We start from the raw sequence: 16,768 nt of genomic DNA, 5'->3' as shown, positions 1-16,768 counted from the left end.
ATAAAGATAGAAAAACAGATCAGTGGAACAGAGTAGAGAGCCTAGAAATAGACCCACAAAAATACAGTAAATTAATTTTTTTCCTTTTCTTTAAACACTTTGTTTTTCTTTTTAACTTGTTCAATAGATGTTTGACAAAGGTGCAAAGGAATTCAGTAGAGAAAGGATATTCTTTTTAACAAATGCTGCTGGAGAAACTGGACGTCCATATGCAAAAAAAAAAAAAGAAAAAAATTAACTCAAAATTAATCACAGATCTGGATAAAGCTGGTAATGCATAACCTCAATCTAATAATGAGTAAGTATCAGCTAAAATGAAACTGAGGGATATTAAACAAGATAATTGGCATCTACTCCTCAGGAAAGACTGAATAACTGTCCCAGATTAAGGAGCCTAAGGAAACATGACAAGTAAATGTCAGTCACAGATCTGGGGTTCTAATCCAGATTTCCTAATGTCTGGTCTACACCTATTTCTGACACCTTATCTCCATTATGCCAAGTGGCCACTGTTTATAGTATAGGAGAGGATGGCTTCCATTTCATTCAACATTTGTACAGCACCTATTTATGATAAGAATAGGATAGCTCTCAGGGGTCTGAAGGAGCTCACAGTCCAGCAGAGACAGATCTACAAACAGAAGTTACTTTAATAATAAAAGCAAGACTGTAATAAGTGCTACAAATGAGGTGCAAACGACATGGTATAAGAATACAGAGGAGGACTTCCCTGGTGGCGCAGTGGTTAAGAATCCGCCTGTCAATGCTAGGGGACACGGGTTCGAGCCCTGGTCCAGGAAGATCCCACGTGCCGCGGAGCAACTAAGCCCGTGAGCCACAACTACTGAACCTGCGCTCTAGAGCCTGCAAGCCACAACTACTGAGCCCACGTGCCACAACTACCGAAGCCTGCATGCCTAGAGCCCGTGCTCCGCAACAAAGAAAAGCCACCGCAGTGAGAAGCCAGTGCACCGCAACAAAAGAGTAGCCCCCGCTCGCCACAACTAGAGAAAGCCCACGCACAGCAACAAAGACCCAATGCGGCCAAAACTAAATAAATAAATTTATTAAAAAAAAAAAAAAGAATACAGAGGAGGGAAAACCTTCCTATCTGGAATAGAGAAATTCGGTGATGGGAGGAACCGGGTAAGTTCTCCCCAGAACGGCAATAATCACCCTTTAGTAGGTGCTCAATAAATGTCAGTATCTTTCTTCCCTTCACATTATGGCCCCAGCCTAACTTTCCTTAAGTTACACCAACCCCTCTGTTCCTGAACAGCGTGCCGTTTCATGCCACTGCTTTTTGCATCCGAAGTTCTCTCCTCCAGGAAGGGAATGCCCTGCCTAGAATGAAGGAAAGGTAACATGAAATGGAGCTCGGGAGAATACAAAGTATATGTTAACAGGCGCACGAACTGTGGAGGCCAGCCTCAGGCTCTGCATCTACAAAAAGGATTTAATAAGACTCATTTCATAAGGTTGTTGAACGGATTAAAAGGACATTCCTTCAAAGCTCTTAGCCTCACGACTAACACTGAACGACCGCTGAGGCAACAGTCGCAGTATTTGTGGGTGCGCAGCGACCTTCCCCGCCCACCCCGCCCGGAGGGAGCCGCCCCTTGACCGGCCAGTCAGCGCCCAGGGCGCCCAGTGTGGCGTCCACGCTGCCACGTCGCCGCCTCCCACCCTCTCCACACCCGTATTTAGTAGCCCCTTACCCGGCACTAGGTACCGCGTTCACCGGGCCGCGCCCGACCCGGCCTGCGTCCTTCGATTGGCTTCTGCAGGTGCCTGTTGTCCTCAGCCGCTGCAGATTGGCCGGGGTGGGTGGAAAGGGGCGGGTCTCGGGGACCGTTGGAAGGGCGGGGACCCGGATGTGTGTGGTGGCGGCGGCCGAAGAGCTAGTGAGCGGAGCTCAGAGGCCTATGGATGAGGAGGACGCGGCGGCCCCGGTAGGCGGGGATCGGGGGCGGGGTCCCCGAGGCCTCGGGTCGGTCTCCACGGAGCCTGAGGCGGGAGGCTGGGGTCCTGGGAGGAGGCTTCGGAGTCAGGGGCGGGGTCTTGCGCTCTGGTCACTGGTCTTCCTCCCTGGGGACCCTCCTTGGCCCAGTGCAGGGCCTGGGGAGGCTGGGCGTAGTCACACTGACGGGCTAGGGCCCCTTTCCCCCGGGTCTCGTCTGAGTGATCGGGCTGTGCCCGGGGTGGAGGCGGGGCCCGGTGCGGCCGCGTATCGGCGGCGCCAAGGCTGTGGGGTTCTAGGCAAGCAGATGCCCCTAGGTTGGGCGCCAACATCGACCTGGGGTCGAGCCCCCTGGCCGAGTGCCAAGGAGGCCAATTCTAGGGCTGCCCCACAGCTGCCTACCCTTTTGGTCACGCGGTGGCTTGTAGCTACTGCAGACGCGTGTAATATGCGCATTGGGATTGAATTCAGCCTAGCCGAGGCTTCCTAAGCCCCTGCTGTGTGCAAGGCACAGTCAGGCCTGGATGGAACCCTTGTCCAAGGGTTTGGGGGATGGGAAGAGAAAGTACCTCCCCTTTTTGTCGCTTTGGGAAAAATTCGTCCATTCATTCATTCATTCATTCATATGTTAGCGCTGTTAGTGGTTTAAATACCTGGGTCATCCTACTCCACTCCATCTTCACTGCTACCATCTTTGGGGATGCCATCTCTCATTGGAACAGCTGCAGCAGCCTCCTAATTAATTGTTTGCCACTTCTGTTCTTGCCTCTTATGGGATCAGTTTAGTCTCCAACCAACCGCCTGAATGAGCTTTACGATCTGATAAACCTTAAAATCATACAATTTTCTTGCATAAAACCCTCCAGAGCTTTCCCATCACACTTGAAATAAAATTCACACTCCTTAACATGGTCTGTAGGGCGTTGATCTGGCCCCTACCTTCCTTCCATCCTCTTCTGGTACATTCTCCCTCCCTCCCATTCCCTACACACTAGCCACCTGGCCTTTCTATTTTCCTACCATGCCAACTGCCTTGCCCCTCGGGACCTGTGTCCTGGCTGTCCCTTCTGCCTGGGATGCTCTTTCTTGGGCTTGTTACGTGCCTGTCACCTTTTCATCTCATAGAGTTCACCCCATTATTCTTTATCAGAGCACTCTGCTTTTTCCTTCACTGTCTAACGTTGTCGTGTCTGTTTATTGCTGTCATGCCTCCCCCAATAGAATGGAAGTGCTATGAGAACAGACATCCCATCCATCTTGTTCACAGCTGTATCCCTAGCACCTAGGACAGTAGGAGCACATAGTGGGAGCTCAGTAAATGTTTGCTGAATGAAAGGATGAGGGCGGGGACTGTTGAGGTCAATCTGGGCAACTGGCTTCAAGTCCAGTGTCCTCTCCGCATTCTGGGTGGAACAGGCTGAGGTACTTTGCTCAGCGCCTTGCTTCTTCCTCCTCAATCTCCTTCTCCCCCTGGCAGGTTTGTTCTCATGAACAAGATGGATGACCTCAACCTGCACTACCGGTTTCTGAATTGGCGCCGGCGGATCCGGGAGATTCGAGAGGTCCGAGCTTTCCGATATCAGGAGAGGTTCAAGCACATTCTTGTAGATGGAGACACTTTGAGGTGAGTTTCGGGGAGTGCTTCCACATTTTCCTTTCTGTGCCAGATCTTAGAGACGACAAGGGGCTTTTGCAAAGGCAGAGGACTGTCTGCATTGCACAGCGAGGGGTATGCTGTAAACCCTGGAGGCCTTTCCGAATGGAGTGGTATATGCTTCTTCACCCCGCACCCCCCTCTGCCTGTGTCTGTGGGTCCCTCTGTCCTGGTCTGCATTGGAAGCAGTCATGTCAGAGATGGAGGCTGCTGGGGTCTCCGGAATTGCCCAGCTGCCTTGTTGAAAGGACTCCAGTGAGTCTGTGCGATGCCGGGCTCTCCTGCCTGCATCTCTGTAGTTGGGATCGGTGAAGAATGGCCATTTCAAAGGCAGTGGATTTCCTGTTTTGTGAAGGACAGTCCTGTAGTGCATCCTGCTTACTGCCTTCCAACCCTTTGGTTTGTGTGTTTGTGTTTGTTTTCGCTCTGTTTTCTGGCTTGAACCTTCCCCTGACTCCATCCGAGTCTAATTCTGTCACAAAGTTGTCACTGGAAGCGGGGGAGGAAGTAGTGCTATCTAGCCTGGAGACAAGAAAGCTGAGGAGTGGGGACTGAGTAACTGTCTTCCAATCTGCAAAGGGCTTTGGTCCCGAGGATAGAGACCAGCCGTTCTCCTGCTCCACCGAGGACAGAGCCAGAGGAAAAGGGCCGAAGCTGCAGCATGAGGGACTGAGGTTAGACAGGGTTGTGAGACCCCTAATAGGCAACTGAGGGAGGCTCCGCCTTCTCTTCCCCACCGGCAGTGAAGAAGCCAGGCTTGCATTGGTCTGGTGTGGGCTGGGCCCTGGCTGGAGGTGGCGGGTGGGGTGGGTGACCTCAAGTATCTTGTTATGGTGTTTGTGCAGACGTCCTGAAGCATGGCCTGATGGATTCTCTTCTGTGCTGGCCCTCACAGGGTGGGGGTTGGGGATGCTGAGGCCCTCCCCCCAACCCCTGGACTAGGCTGCTAATGGAACTTCCCCTTCATTCCTCCTTCAGTTACCATGGAAACTCTGGTGAAGTTGGCTGCTACGTGGCTTCTCGACCCCTGACAAAGGACAGCAATTATTTTGAGGTGATCAAGGCAGGGGGTGGGCAGAGCAGGGGGTGAGATGGTTAAGCTCCAAGGCGCTCTTTTACTGGGTTCTTGACTGGTCCTTTACATTTTCCATCAGGATTATCCTGTTGGCTGGGAAAAGGGCCCAGGATAGCATGGTGCCTAATCTGAGAGACACCCTAAAGTCCTTTCACCCTGTCCCTTCTGCTCTCCTGCACTTCACCTAGGTAGACTTTGACCCATGTCCTTTCCCACCCCCTAACCCAGGCCCAGCATCTACTCCATCTCCCATCTTTTTCCATAGCTTGGAAATTGTTTTCTAAGTAATTGTGGTAACGTGGGCGCCCACTTTCCCCAGTTCTCCCTCTGAGTGTCCTGACTTTTTCTCTGATTCCCCTGTCTTTTGCTCTTTGAGCCTCAGCCCCCTTTGATGTCTAACTCCCCTCCTTGCTAACTGTGCCCTGCTCTCCTCCCTCCAGGTGTCTATTGTGGACAGCGGGGTCCGGGGTACCATTGCTGTGGGACTGGTCCCTCAGTACTACAGCTTGGATCACCAGCCTGGCTGGTTGCCTGACTCTGTAGCCTACCATGCTGATGATGGCAAGTGAGTTGCCTTTTGTGGAACCCGACCCCTTTCCTACGGATTTGGGAATCTTGGATATAATGGACTGCCTCAGGGTGGCTTTGGCTATTCCTTCACTGGTCTTGGGGTATTTTTATAGACCTTTCTGATAGGGACAGGAAGGTGGCCTGCTGGCTACCCTTGGAGGTTTGCAGACTTAAAGGGGAGGGTGGAGCTCCCCCGAGAACATAGGTCGATGCCGTTGTGGAGTGATGGAAGCAGGAGCACTGGGGAGAGGTTGGGAAGCCGGGTTCGGGTCCTGTGTCTGTGCTGCTCTGTCCACAGGCTGTACAATGGCCGGGCCAAGGGCCGCCAGTTTGGGTCAAAGTGCAACTCCGGGGACCGGATTGGCTGTGGCATTGAGCCAGTGTCCTTTGATGTGCAGACTGCCCAGATCTTCTTCACCAAAAATGGGAAGCGGGTAAGTGGGACATCCTGAGTGGGATTTAAACGGCTTGAAGCTGTCCAGGGATTTGTGTGAGTAATAAGAAAGAGTCTGCTAGTTGGGGCTTGCTCAGGGCCCCACGGGCTTATTTCCCATCTTCTTCAGTTCAGCCTCAGATTCTCCTGGGGTCTCCTGCACGTAGGAGAAGATGCTCCCCACACCCAGGGGAAGCTGGGACATTCCCCAGGTGATGGACGCAGAGGGGCAGGTTTGTGCAGCGGAGGAGGGGCAGAAACTGTGGGGGACAGAACTGGTGATATGGGGGAAGGTTTTGAGCAGAAAAAAAGATGGGGAGATTATGACCTGGCTGCATAAGCTGGAGGTCCTCTTGGGATTTTTGACTTGAATGCTTTTGGGGATATGTCCTTTCTGTGTTTCGTGTTCCTTATTTCACTTCTTTCCTTCCCTCTTCAGAGAGAGACTAGTGATGGTGAAGGGATGGGATAAGAGCAAATAGGAGAGACCCCAGCTCTCTTTCTTCTTCTCCCCAGCCCCGTCTCCCACCCTGAGAAATTGCCTTCTCAGGCCTCCGCTGGCCAGCCTAGTGGTCTTCCTTCCTTAAGCACCTATGCTCAGCACTTTCCTGCTCCAGTCCACACTCACGCGTACCTGAAGTGTTTGCGGGGGGCGGGGGGGGGGTTGACAAGAGACTTGTGTTTGCCTTTTAGCTCCGTGGGTACCTTGCTCAGCTAGGAGTACTCAGCAGCTTTTTATGCTTCTCTGTACCTCTGTTTTGCTCCCTGTCAGCGTGTGTGATGATGACTGGTTGCATCATCTCAGAAGTCCCCTTGTGAGAATTAGATGAGCTGTGGAAAGGTGAGCCAGGCGGCAGCTCCCTCCCTTCCTTCCCCTCCCTCCGCTGCAGGTGGGCTCCACCATCATGCCCATGTCCCCCGATGGGCTGTTCCCAGCAGTGGGCATGCACTCCCTGGGTGAGGAGGTGCGGTTGCACCTGAACGCTGAGCTGGGCCGCGAGGACGACAGTGTCATGATGGTGGACAGTTACGAGGACGAGTGGGGCCGGCTGCACGACGTCAGAGTCTGCGGAACTGTAAGTAAGGGGAAGGGTAGGGCTGGGCAGAATCCCGGGGTCCACAGAAGCATGTCAGGATTGCTTAGAATAGGGAGTGAAGACATGGTCTTTTTAAAAATTACTTTATTTATTTATTTATTTTTGCCTGTATTGGGTCTTCGTTGTGGCGTGCGGGCTTTCTCTAGTTGCGGCGAGCGGGGGCTACTCTTCATTGCGGTGCACAGGCTTCTTATTGCGGTGGCCTCTCTTGTTGTGGAGCACGGGCTCTAGGTGCGAGGGCTTCAGTAGTTGCGGCACACGGGCTCAGTAGTTGTGGCTCGTGAGCTCTAGAGTGTAGGCTCAGTAGTTGCAGCGCACGGGCTTAGTTGCTCCGTGGCATGTGGTATCTTCCCGGGCCAGGGCTCGAACCCATGTCCCCTGCATTGGCAGGCGGATTCTCAACCACTGCGCCACCAGGGAAGTCCCAAGACAGGGTCTTTTGTAGCGTTTTGGAAAGTGGGAATTTTGTCAGGAGAACCTGGCGTCCTGACATGATTCTTGAGTCCAGATCTGTGTTCTCCTTAGCGGTGGTCCTCTTTCCTGCCTTCCCTTTGTTTGAGAGCTCAGCCTAGTTGCTTAACCCTAGGAACGAGCAGTAGCCAGTAGCTTTCCTTTGCCTTCTTTGGTTCCTTCAGGCCCCCCACCCCCCACCCCATGCACGCTGCTGCCCTGCACGCCTGCCTTTGAGAGGCTGGGCTGACTTGGAGGCCGGATGCCTGGAACACCCTTTTGGCTTGATCCCAGCCCAGCTAGCACAGTTTTCCATTCTCTGCATTGTGGAGCAGGTGTGGTCACAAATCCCACTCATGCTGGGGAAGGTTCTTTGAGTTCTTTTTCGAGTAAGCATCAATGACAGTCTCTTCTGCCTTCCTACATTTTATAGAGGATGAGAATAGAGGCAGATAATGATTCAGTGAGAGTCCTTGATCCTCCAAAGCTGGCCTTTTTATACACCTCACCATACCTGCTTTAGTCCCCTGCCTAGATTTTAAACTTTCTTGGGAAGTGTATGGACCTTGAGAGAGGGAAATTCTTCATATCTACCCTCTGTGCCTCTTGCTGGTTTGGGAGTGAATGGATGCTGACTTAGGGGTCTGGCCCTGACCTCTAGTGGGCTGCTCGGGCCTTCCACTTCGAATTGTCCCTCTGCGGCCCTCTCGCTCCTTCCCTCCTTCCCGGCTCAACCTTTTCCTCCACCCTCTGGCATTCTCACCCCAACCCAGGCTGTTTTCAACTCAGCCTTTGATAGCAAAACAGAAGCAGCGGGGGTGGGGGGGGGTGGGGGGGGAGTGGGTGGATTATGAGTAAGGCTCTCCACTCTGGAGTTCAAGGTGAGTCAAACACAAGGAAAATGGCAGAAAGTGTGGCCTCCTGCAGCTTCGGGCACTCTGCACCCCCTTCTGGCACTAGGGTCCAGGAGGCCTCAGATGCCCACTCCCTGACCTTCATCCCTCCTTTCCTTTCCCCTTCCACCATCATTTTGGCATCTGCAGAGTTGAGCTTGGGGCTGAGCCAGGGCGATGCTCCAGCTCATCCTTGACCTCTCCTCAAGAGTTTTCTCCTGGCACCCTTTCCCTGCCTGGACTTGTCCCGACTCTGCTCCCTGCTCCTCCCAGGCAGTCTTTTCTAATTGATGCGGAATCCTGTAGACATTTATAAATAGCCTTCCTTCCTCCCTGCCCTTCCCCCAGTGCCCTCAGGCCACACATTTAAGGATTTTTTTCTTTCTTGACTTAAGCTGTTCAGTGTAGCTCTTCTGTCAAACCCGCACCCCAGCTGGGGACAGCTGCCAGGGTAGGCACACTGCTCCCTGCGCACTTGCTTCTCTGGGCCAGCCGTGGGCATGAGCCTCCTGAGGGACGCAGGCTTCTCTTCTAGTCTTGCCAACTACCTCATCTTTCAAATGAGGGTGACTTACCCAGTTTCTGCCAGCCCCTCGGCCCCCCATCCACTCTTGCCTCCTGACCTTCTTGCCTCATCCTTTTTGTCCCTCTGACCATCCACTGTATTTCCGATCCAGCAGTCAGAGTGGTGTCAGCCTGGAGGAGCCTGGGAGAGGTCATTAGGCTGTGCCTGTGCCTCCTATTTCTAAAGATGTCCAGCACAGCTGCTTCTCCTCTCTGCCCTTCCTGTTTTTATGTCCCCCTCTGTGGGGAGCCCTTCCCTGAGACCTCAGACCTCTGCTGTTGTTGCAGCCTGTCTCCTGCCCCAGGTGATGTTCCCAGGAGGACACGCCATAGAACCATAAAGGTCTGGAGGAGGCTTTGATGCCATCCTGTCCAGGTTTCTCAGTGCAGAGACTGTGGGCATCTTAGGTGAGACAGTTCCTTGATGTGCAAGCCATTTAGCATCCCTGGTTCCCAGACCCAGGATGCTGGTAGCTCCGACCCCACCCCCACCCCCTGCGCCCCAGTTGTCGTGACTGCCCGACATTCCCATATATCCTCTTGTACTGCTGAGAAAGCAGTCCCAGAGAAAAGTGAAGAGACTTGATCAAATGTCAAACAGCGAATTAGCAGCAGAACTAAGCCCAGATATTCATTCCTTGACCCCTACCCCAGCTTTTTCCACTGCCTGATATATGCTGCTGCCTTCTGCCCAGGCCCACTCTTCTGTAGCCAATCTCTCCTACTCGCTTCTCATAAGGTGAATCCAGAGTTCCTGGGCTTAAACTCCCATGTCCCTGGGGATTTCTCCCGTCTAGTGGCTTAGCCAGGGGCCTCCCAGGTGAGTTTACTTGGCTACCTTGGAATTCTTTTACTCCTATAGCCCTTTCTCCCAGTTTTGTAGTCTCAATTATCCTCTTTTCTCCCTTCTCACTGGTTCTTCCCATACAGAAGAGTGAATTCAACTCCTGACCCTTTTTGTTCCTCCAGCAATTCATTATGAAAAGTTTCAAACATACAGGAAAGTTGAAAAAATAGCACAGTGAACACCCACTGTATCCCCACTATCTAGATTCGAGAGTTGTTAATATTTAGTTGTGTTTGTTTGATCTGAGGATCTATATATAGACAGACCGGCTCTTTCCAGAGGGAAGTCGTTCCCTGCTTCCTGTGGCCTCACTTTCCCCTCCTAAAGAGCGCCCCCTTCCCTGAGCTCCGGGATGCTGAAGAATTGCTGTTGCGTTTGCTCAGGCGTGGGGTGCTCCCCCTCATTCCTGTCCCCAGGCCTTGCACAGTGAGGTAATGTGTCAAGGGGGGGCAGTAGTTAGGGCTGGGGGATTAGACTCATTCTGTCTTTGTTTCTCATTTCTGTTCATAACTCCTCTAACAACTCCTTAGTGACGGGGCAACAGCCTTGGTACACAAAGTGGGGTGAATGAGGCCCCACCCTCTCAGGGGTCCCCCCCGGGCCCAACCCAGGAGGAGACCGTGTTGGGGCCTGAGCTGGCCGGTGGGGAGCATGTTCTTGGTTCGTGTTTCAGTTGCTTCTAGGCCCTCCGGGCACTGAGTCCTCCCTTGCTGCTGTCAAGAGGGATTAGGGTCTCTGCTAGCAAGAGGAGGAGGGCGGGTCGCAGCAGGAGAGGAGGCTGAGAAGGGCTACTGGTATGAGGGAGGGGGCGGGGTGCAGGAGGCTCTCTGCACTCTGGTCTGCAGCTCCGCTCTGTGGAGTTGACCTGTTTGGCCTCTCAAGGCTTCCGTTGTGTGTGGAGGGAGGTGGGGTGGGGAGGGGGTCTTGGGAGCCTTAAGGAAAGAGTTCCCCACCCCCACCAAAGATGTAAAGGAGCATGCCTGTTGATTGGGGGTATTGTTTGAGGAGAAATACTGGGAGGAAGACAGTTGGCCCCTTGGGATGGAGTCATATGAGGAGTGTCCTGGGAGCCCAAGGGAGCGTTCTAGCTGGGGGTAAGGGCTGAGGTGAGAGAACCTTTCCTTCTCTGTGACTGGCAGTCCCAGTCCGTTGTAGACTGTTAATGTCTAGGGAGCATGGGAACTTTGGGATACCCCAGTATCACCCCCATTTCCTGAGCCAGGGAAAGGCTGACGTGTGCATTTGTCACCTACCGGGGGTCAGGCTCCAGGCTAAGCCCTTGACACTCACTTCACTTCATCGCGCCCATATTTGGAGATGCGGGTAGTGGCACCCCTATTTTACTGATGAAGTATCTGAGGCTTGAAGAAGTGAGAGTCACTTGCTTGAGTTTAGTCACTAGTAAGTAATAGGAGCTAGGATTTGAACCCAGGTCTGTTTGATTCTCTTTCAAACTAAGAAGTATCTTGGGAATTTCCTGGTGGTCCAGTGGTTAGGACTCCATGCTTCCACTGCAGGGGGCACGGGTTCGATCCCCGGTCGGGAACTCAGATCCCGCAAGCCCTGTGCCATGGCCAAAAAAATGTAGAAACTAAGAGGCACCTGAGGCACAGATTGAGGGACCAGCATCAAGATTCTAGCAGCTCAGACTCTAGGTGCTAAACCTCTCATCTCTAGGTTTCTACCAGCCCTAGTCTAAGGAGGGGAGGAGTGCACTCAAGCAAGGATCTATCAGGGAGGCCAGACTCTCCCCTACCTGCTCCTCTGAGTGCTCTGAGAAGGCTCCCAGGGCTTGGGAGGACTTTGCCCAGGGGCAGGAGAGTGGATGCGAGAGGAACAGATGAATCCAGGGGCTTACACCCTAAGGGGTGGGTGGTTCCTCTCTTGAAGAGGTGGCTTGTGCATGGCCCTAGTCTTCCAGGCATTCAGCAGCCTGTCTGAGCTGCTCTGCGGGCTGGGGAGTGGGCTTTAGAGTCCCACGTTAGTGTGTTTCATCCTCCTGGCCTTTTAGCTTAAGGAACCATCCCCACCCTATCCACAGACAAACCGGCAGCCTGCCCTCCTCTGGGCTGAGGCAGAGGGAATGGTTGGGCGGGTTTTTCCCAAGGATCAGGATCTGGGTCTGCTGTCTCTTGGCTCTGGAAGTGGAGAACACTGTGTTTCCTATGCAGAGGCCAGTTGGATGGAGTGGGTCAAGGGCAGCTGTGGGATCCCCCACCCAGTTCTGCAATGCAGGGTGGAGAGGTTGGGCTGGGGGCTGCTCGGATTGGGTGGAGTCTATGTTAGTTAATGTGCATCATACCACATCCCTCCGGGCCGTGTGGGGAGAGATGCAGAGGAGGAACCCAGGCCACGCCGAGAACATACAGAGGACCAGAAATAGAATGTAAACAGTGTGGGCCTTCATAATACCCAGTAAATCAGAAGACCACCTGCAGGGGACCCCTTTCTGATGGAAGAAAGCAGTGTGAGATAATGGAGACTTGGGCTAGGAGAATGAATATCACAGAGCCAGTGTAGCCCGAAACATGTATGGTCCTGGCTGCAGGAAGGAGAGAAGAAAGTTTAGGTGGCCTCCTGTACACCTCTGGCCTTTCTCCTGGTGCCCCCTGTCCCCCGCCTCCAGTTCTCTGGGGAGGAGGGGAGAATGGGCTTGAGGTGACAGGGCTTCGGGGATCCAGGGCTGAGAAGGGGGCCGAGTCCCTCTCTTGCCTCCCTGAAGGGGTTGCTGAGGATGCAGCGCCTGCCTCTGCTGAAGACACATGGAGGCTTCGGCACTGGTGCAGGCGAGTGTGATGCCTTTCCTGTTCAGGCAGGAGTTCTTTGTGGGGTGAGAGGCCAGCGTCCCGAGGCTTGCCAGGGATAAGTGGAGGAGATCCTCAGGGAGTGAATTTTCTTCAGGGCCGGAGGGGTGGGAGGGTAGAAGAAAGTCTTGAGGGGCAGTTTGGTTAATTAAAAAGGGATTAAGGAATCCCAGGTGATGCTGAGGGTGGGGGAAAGAGGGGATGGGGTTGAGTCACAGCCCTACTATCACCATGACAACTGATAAATAAATCCTCCCAGATCGGGGGTTGCCGCCCCATCATGCCCAGGCAGGATCACTGTGGGGCCGAAGAGCCCCAAGAGCCCATCAGTCAACTCCCCTCCACACCCCTGCTCCAGCTTGAAAGAGCCGTGAGGAGCTGGGGGCAGGAACGCCTGCCTTTCTAGCTTCTCTCTGCCTGCTCCCCTCCCTCGCATTAAATGAAGGAGAAGAGCTGGTTGTCCTCGGTTCCCTGGCTCCCCTCGACCCCGCTACAAACAGCTCTGTTCAAAGCCAAGTAAAACAAAGACCTTGAGAAATTATATCAGTCCCATCCCAGGCAGAACTGGCTTCTGGGCTCGTCTCCCCTCCCCCGGACGTCTGGAGTTGGCCCCTAACCTCTGCATCCTCCCTATCCGCCCGAGGCACCCTGAGAAAGCCATCAGGCTTCCTCTCAGCCTAGCCTTTGCTTCTCCTCTTCTCTGTGTTCAGAGCCCCTGGGTGGCCCTTTCCTGGAAGGGTGATTGAGGGAAGTGATGGCAGAGTGTACAGACCCCTGTGTGGTCCTGGCACTCGGCCATCTGGATCGCTGTGCTGCTCTCGCCGGGTCCCCACAGCAAGGAGAGGGTTTTTGGCTCGGTAGGCAGGTGGGCGCAGCCTTTAGCAGGGGCTCAGCCCTCTTGCTCGTGCTGCCACCTCCACGCCCCTGCCCCCATCCCTGTTCTCCCATGCCTGCCTGGAACCCTGAGGCCCACTTTGTGCCTCCAGGATCCCTTCCCTTTCGGCCAGGGCTTTCTGTGAGACCCAGGAAAACTGGTCCCCAGATGGCCCTGGAACCAGGTTTCCAGGGGTGGGGTGCTAGCCTGCCCCCCACCCCTGGTTCTTCCCCCACAGCTACTGGAGTACTTGGGCAAGGGCAAGAGCATCGTGGATGTGGGGCTGGCCCAGGCCCGGCACCCGCTGAGCACCCGTAGCCACTACTTCGAAGTGGAGATCGTGGACCCTGGAGAGAAATGCTACATCGCCTTGGGGCTGGCCCGGAAGGTGGGCGCCAGTGCTGGCTTTTGGCCTGTGGAGCTGCTCAGCTCTGGGGCTGTTGGACCGGGGCCCGGAGCTCTTGGGGAGATCAAGGGGCTGGGCTGCAGAGGGAGGTCTAACCCGAGACAGAACAGGCCGTATGTGCCTGCCGTGTGAGGGCACAGACCCCAAGTCACCTCGGAGCTGAGAGAGGGTCGTGAGCGCACCACACGCACCAAGGCCTGGATGTGGGGTGGGGGGCAGCCTGCAGCCCTGGCTGGGAAAGCCAAGCACCTTCCCACCTTCCCCTGCGACCTCCAGTGCCTGAAGGGGTGAGGTTGCCGGGGTGGGAGCAGCCATCTGGGTCGTAGCTTGTTTCAGAAGTGGTTCGTAAGCCACTCTCGCATCCTCTTTCCTGTGCGAGGTACCACAGCTTTCTTTTCTTGTCTTGGTGTAGGATTATCCCAAGAACAGGCACCCTGGCTGGAGCAGAGGGTCTGTGGCTTACCATGCAGGTGCGTGAGGGGCTGCCCTGGGGAAGCTGGGGGTGGGGTGGGGTATAGGGGCACAGGGACATCCATTTCCCTGACCCCACACTAGGGGCCTCGCCTTCAGCATCTGGCCCGAGAGACTTTCCCCTGCCGCTCTCTGCTCTCCCCCTCCCAAGCTGCTAGCGCTTTGTCTTCATCTGTGTTTTTCCTCCCAGCCCAAAAAACCAGGGGAGCAGAACAGGGGTGGGGGATCTGGGCCCAAACTGGACATTCCAGGCCTCTGAGTTGGCTCCCTCTGCACCCTTCCTGCAGATTCTGCATTTTCTTTTTTTTTTGGATCGGCTTGATTTCCTTTAGGGCTTCCTTTAGAAAGGAGGGGCTGTGAGTTCCTGGTCCCGCCTCTCCCTCCCCTCCCGAGGGCCCCCGCTCTCTGACCAGCTCCCAAGGGAGTTTCTCCCTTAGCCCCTTGAGGGGACAGCTGTGCGTCTCTCTTTAATCTGGTGCCCTCATTCTCTCTCCTCCCTTCCTCAGGGCCAGCGAGGGAGGGAGGGACACTTCAGCCTTAAGCAGGGGCCGCTCTAGGGGCTGTAGGGTGTCGGCCCCTCCCTCAGGTGTGTGTCCTCTCCCCTCCCCCGACAGATGACGGGAAGATCTTCCATGGCAGTGGTGTGGGGGACCCCTTTGGGCCACGCTGTTACAAAGGGGACATCATGGGCTGTGGAATCATGTTCCCCCGGGACTACATCTTGGACAGTGAGGGTGAGTGGGGTGACCATGGCCAACCAGGCTGGTCGGGCAGAGGGTGGGGGCAGTACCACAGGAGCTCAGGTTTCCTGGCCCCCAGGTGACAGTGATGACAGCTGTGACACAGTGATCCTGTCCCCGACCGCCCGAGCTGTCCGGAATGTCCGGAACGTCATGTACCTGCACCAGGAAGGGGAAGAGGAAGAGGAGGAAGAGGAAGAGGAAGATGATGGGGAAGAGATAGAACAGGAGCATGAGGGCAAGAAGGTGGTGGTGAGTGGGGTGGGTCTGGGGTTGGACTAGGGGTCTTGGGCCTCCGTGAGGTCTGGTGTTAGTACAAAAAGCGGAGCCCAGGGAGGGGAGAGGGGAAGCCCTGGCTGCGGTGGGTGTGGGGCTGCTGAGTGGGGAGACTGGCTGGGAGGCCGGTTTCCGGCCTCGGGACGCCCTCTCGTGGTCACCTCCTGCATCGCCCTCTGTCTCTCGCCAACGGTGGTGCGAGCTGGGAGTGACGCGGCTCAGGCCTGCGTAGCTCCAGCATCCTCAGAGGAGAGGCTAGAGCCTGCCTATCCCACTTTTCTCTTCCACCCCCAGGTTTTCTTCACTCGGAATGGCAAGATCATTGGGAAGAAGGATGCTGTCGTACCTTCTGGGGGCTTCTTCCCCACAATTGGGATGCTGAGCTGTGGGGAGAAAGTCAAAGTGGATCTGCACCCCTTGAGTGGCTAGGCCTTCTCCCCTGGACCTGCCCCTTCTCCCTCTCCTCGCCCTTTGCAGAGCCAGGTATCCCGTTCCTGACGCCCCGAGGATTTGCTTACCCAGCAGGCCCCAGGGGGTGTGTTGTCCCTCTGCCCTACCGGATCAGGCCCCTGCCAGGCTCCTCTGTGCCCATGTTTCTGACCTGGTGCTGCCCCTGTTGTTAGTCCCTGGGCGAGAGTTCCTGGCTGGACAGGAACCAGCCCAAAGGATGGTGTTGCTTCATGGGTGGGGCCCACTGGCTTTGGCCGTGGGCTCCCGCGTGCCCCTCCCACCCTGGCCCGTGTGAGGGGAGAGGAGTGAGCGCCCGTCTCAGCTGCTGTTGGGCGTGAGGCTTGGCAAGGGTGGAGCAGGACACCCCGTCCTCTGTTTACCACAGGGTTCCTCTTCTCATCTCCTTTCCTGTTTCCTTTCCTCGTCGTCGTGTGAAGCACTTGCCGCTGTCATCCCCCCCGGGCTGGGCTGGGGGGGCGCTCTCTTGGGCCCTCTGTCTCCTTCCACTGACTGGTGTCCCGAGAAGACTACTCGAGGGTCTCCGTTCTTTCCCCTGCGAGCCAGCTTCCTCCCTCACTGCCTGCTCAGGCACCACAGTCCCCCCGAGAATGCGAGTCTCTGGCTTCCCCCAGCTGTACACACGTAGATGGTGTCCATGATGTGTTTGATGGGGTGAGAGAGGGGCTGTCAAATCGGGGGACTGGGGCCTTTGCTCCTGTCTCCCCCTTGCCCTCCTTGGCTCACCTCTGGCACCCCTCTCTCGTTCCTGGGGTGGCAGGCGGAGACTCCAGAGCCTGTCTCTCCCATGTGGTGGGGGCGGGACCCCAGAGCCCTAGCGAGAGCCCGAGGGCACGGGGCCCACGCTCCCCTGCCCTGCCTTGCCCCCGCCCCTGCTTGCTGCCTGTGCCAGTTGCCTGTTTCGCTTCAGTGTTTGATTCTAGCGCTTAACGTGTCCTCCGCACCAAGCCCTCCGGTCTCCTAGCTGCTTGACCCCTGTCCCCTCCTCAGTGACTTCTGGGAGGGAGAGGCCTTGGTTTGGGCAGAGTGGGCAGGGCTTTGAGAAAAGGGGTGAGGTGTTGTGCTGCTGGGGCCTCCCCTTCGGCCCTCCCTTCAGGCCCTGCACTATGATGTATGAAATGTATGTACAGACCAGAGATGTTTATACAGCCAATAAAGATGGAGTTTCCATATTTATCAGTACGGC

The 16,768-nt window shown here is 55.3% G+C and overlaps 1 protein-coding gene across 2 annotated transcripts; it reads left to right on the top strand.

Annotated features, from left to right (window-relative positions):
* The first annotated feature begins 1,702 nt into the window (after window positions 1–1,702).
* On the top strand, window positions 1,703–16,764 carry SPRYD3 (SPRY domain containing 3). 2 transcript variants are annotated; one of them, XM_067696684.1, is made up of 11 exons: window positions 1,703–1,823; window positions 3,438–3,584; window positions 4,593–4,668; window positions 5,130–5,254; window positions 5,558–5,693; window positions 6,583–6,768; window positions 13,460–13,609; window positions 14,040–14,097; window positions 14,713–14,832; window positions 14,918–15,090; window positions 15,409–16,764. In XM_067696684.1, the coding sequence occupies exons 2-11, from the start codon at window positions 3,448–3,450 to the stop codon at window positions 15,541–15,543; spliced, it is 1,296 nt and encodes a 431-aa protein (XP_067552785.1). In that variant the 5' UTR covers window positions 1,703–1,823; window positions 3,438–3,447; the 3' UTR covers window positions 15,544–16,764. The 2 variants fall into 2 exon arrangements, with proteins under 2 accessions (XP_067552785.1, XP_067552784.1); XM_067696683.1 differs by lacking the exon at window positions 1,703–1,823 and adding an exon at window positions 1,827–1,952.
* Window positions 16,765–16,768: the final 4 nt, after the last annotated feature.

The sequence above is a fragment of the Pseudorca crassidens genome, chromosome 11 (assembly GCF_039906515.1).
Source record: "Pseudorca crassidens isolate mPseCra1 chromosome 11, mPseCra1.hap1, whole genome shotgun sequence".
In the NCBI taxonomy this organism is placed as follows: domain Eukaryota; kingdom Metazoa; phylum Chordata; class Mammalia; order Artiodactyla; family Delphinidae; genus Pseudorca; species Pseudorca crassidens.
The sequence above is the reverse complement of the archived record's forward strand: the minus strand, read 5'-3'. Positions and strand labels throughout refer to the sequence as shown.

Coding starts and splice junctions, on each gene's coding strand:
- SPRYD3 (XM_067696683.1), top strand. CDS start 1,930: ATGAGGAGGACGCGGCGGCCCCG. Junction 14,098..14,712: donor GTCTGTGGCTTACCATGCAG/GTGCGTGAGGGG, acceptor CTCCCCCGACAG/ATGACGGGAAGATCTTCCAT. Junction 15,091..15,408: donor ATGAGGGCAAGAAGGTGGTG/GTGAGTGGGGTG, acceptor TTCCACCCCCAG/GTTTTCTTCACTCGGAATGG.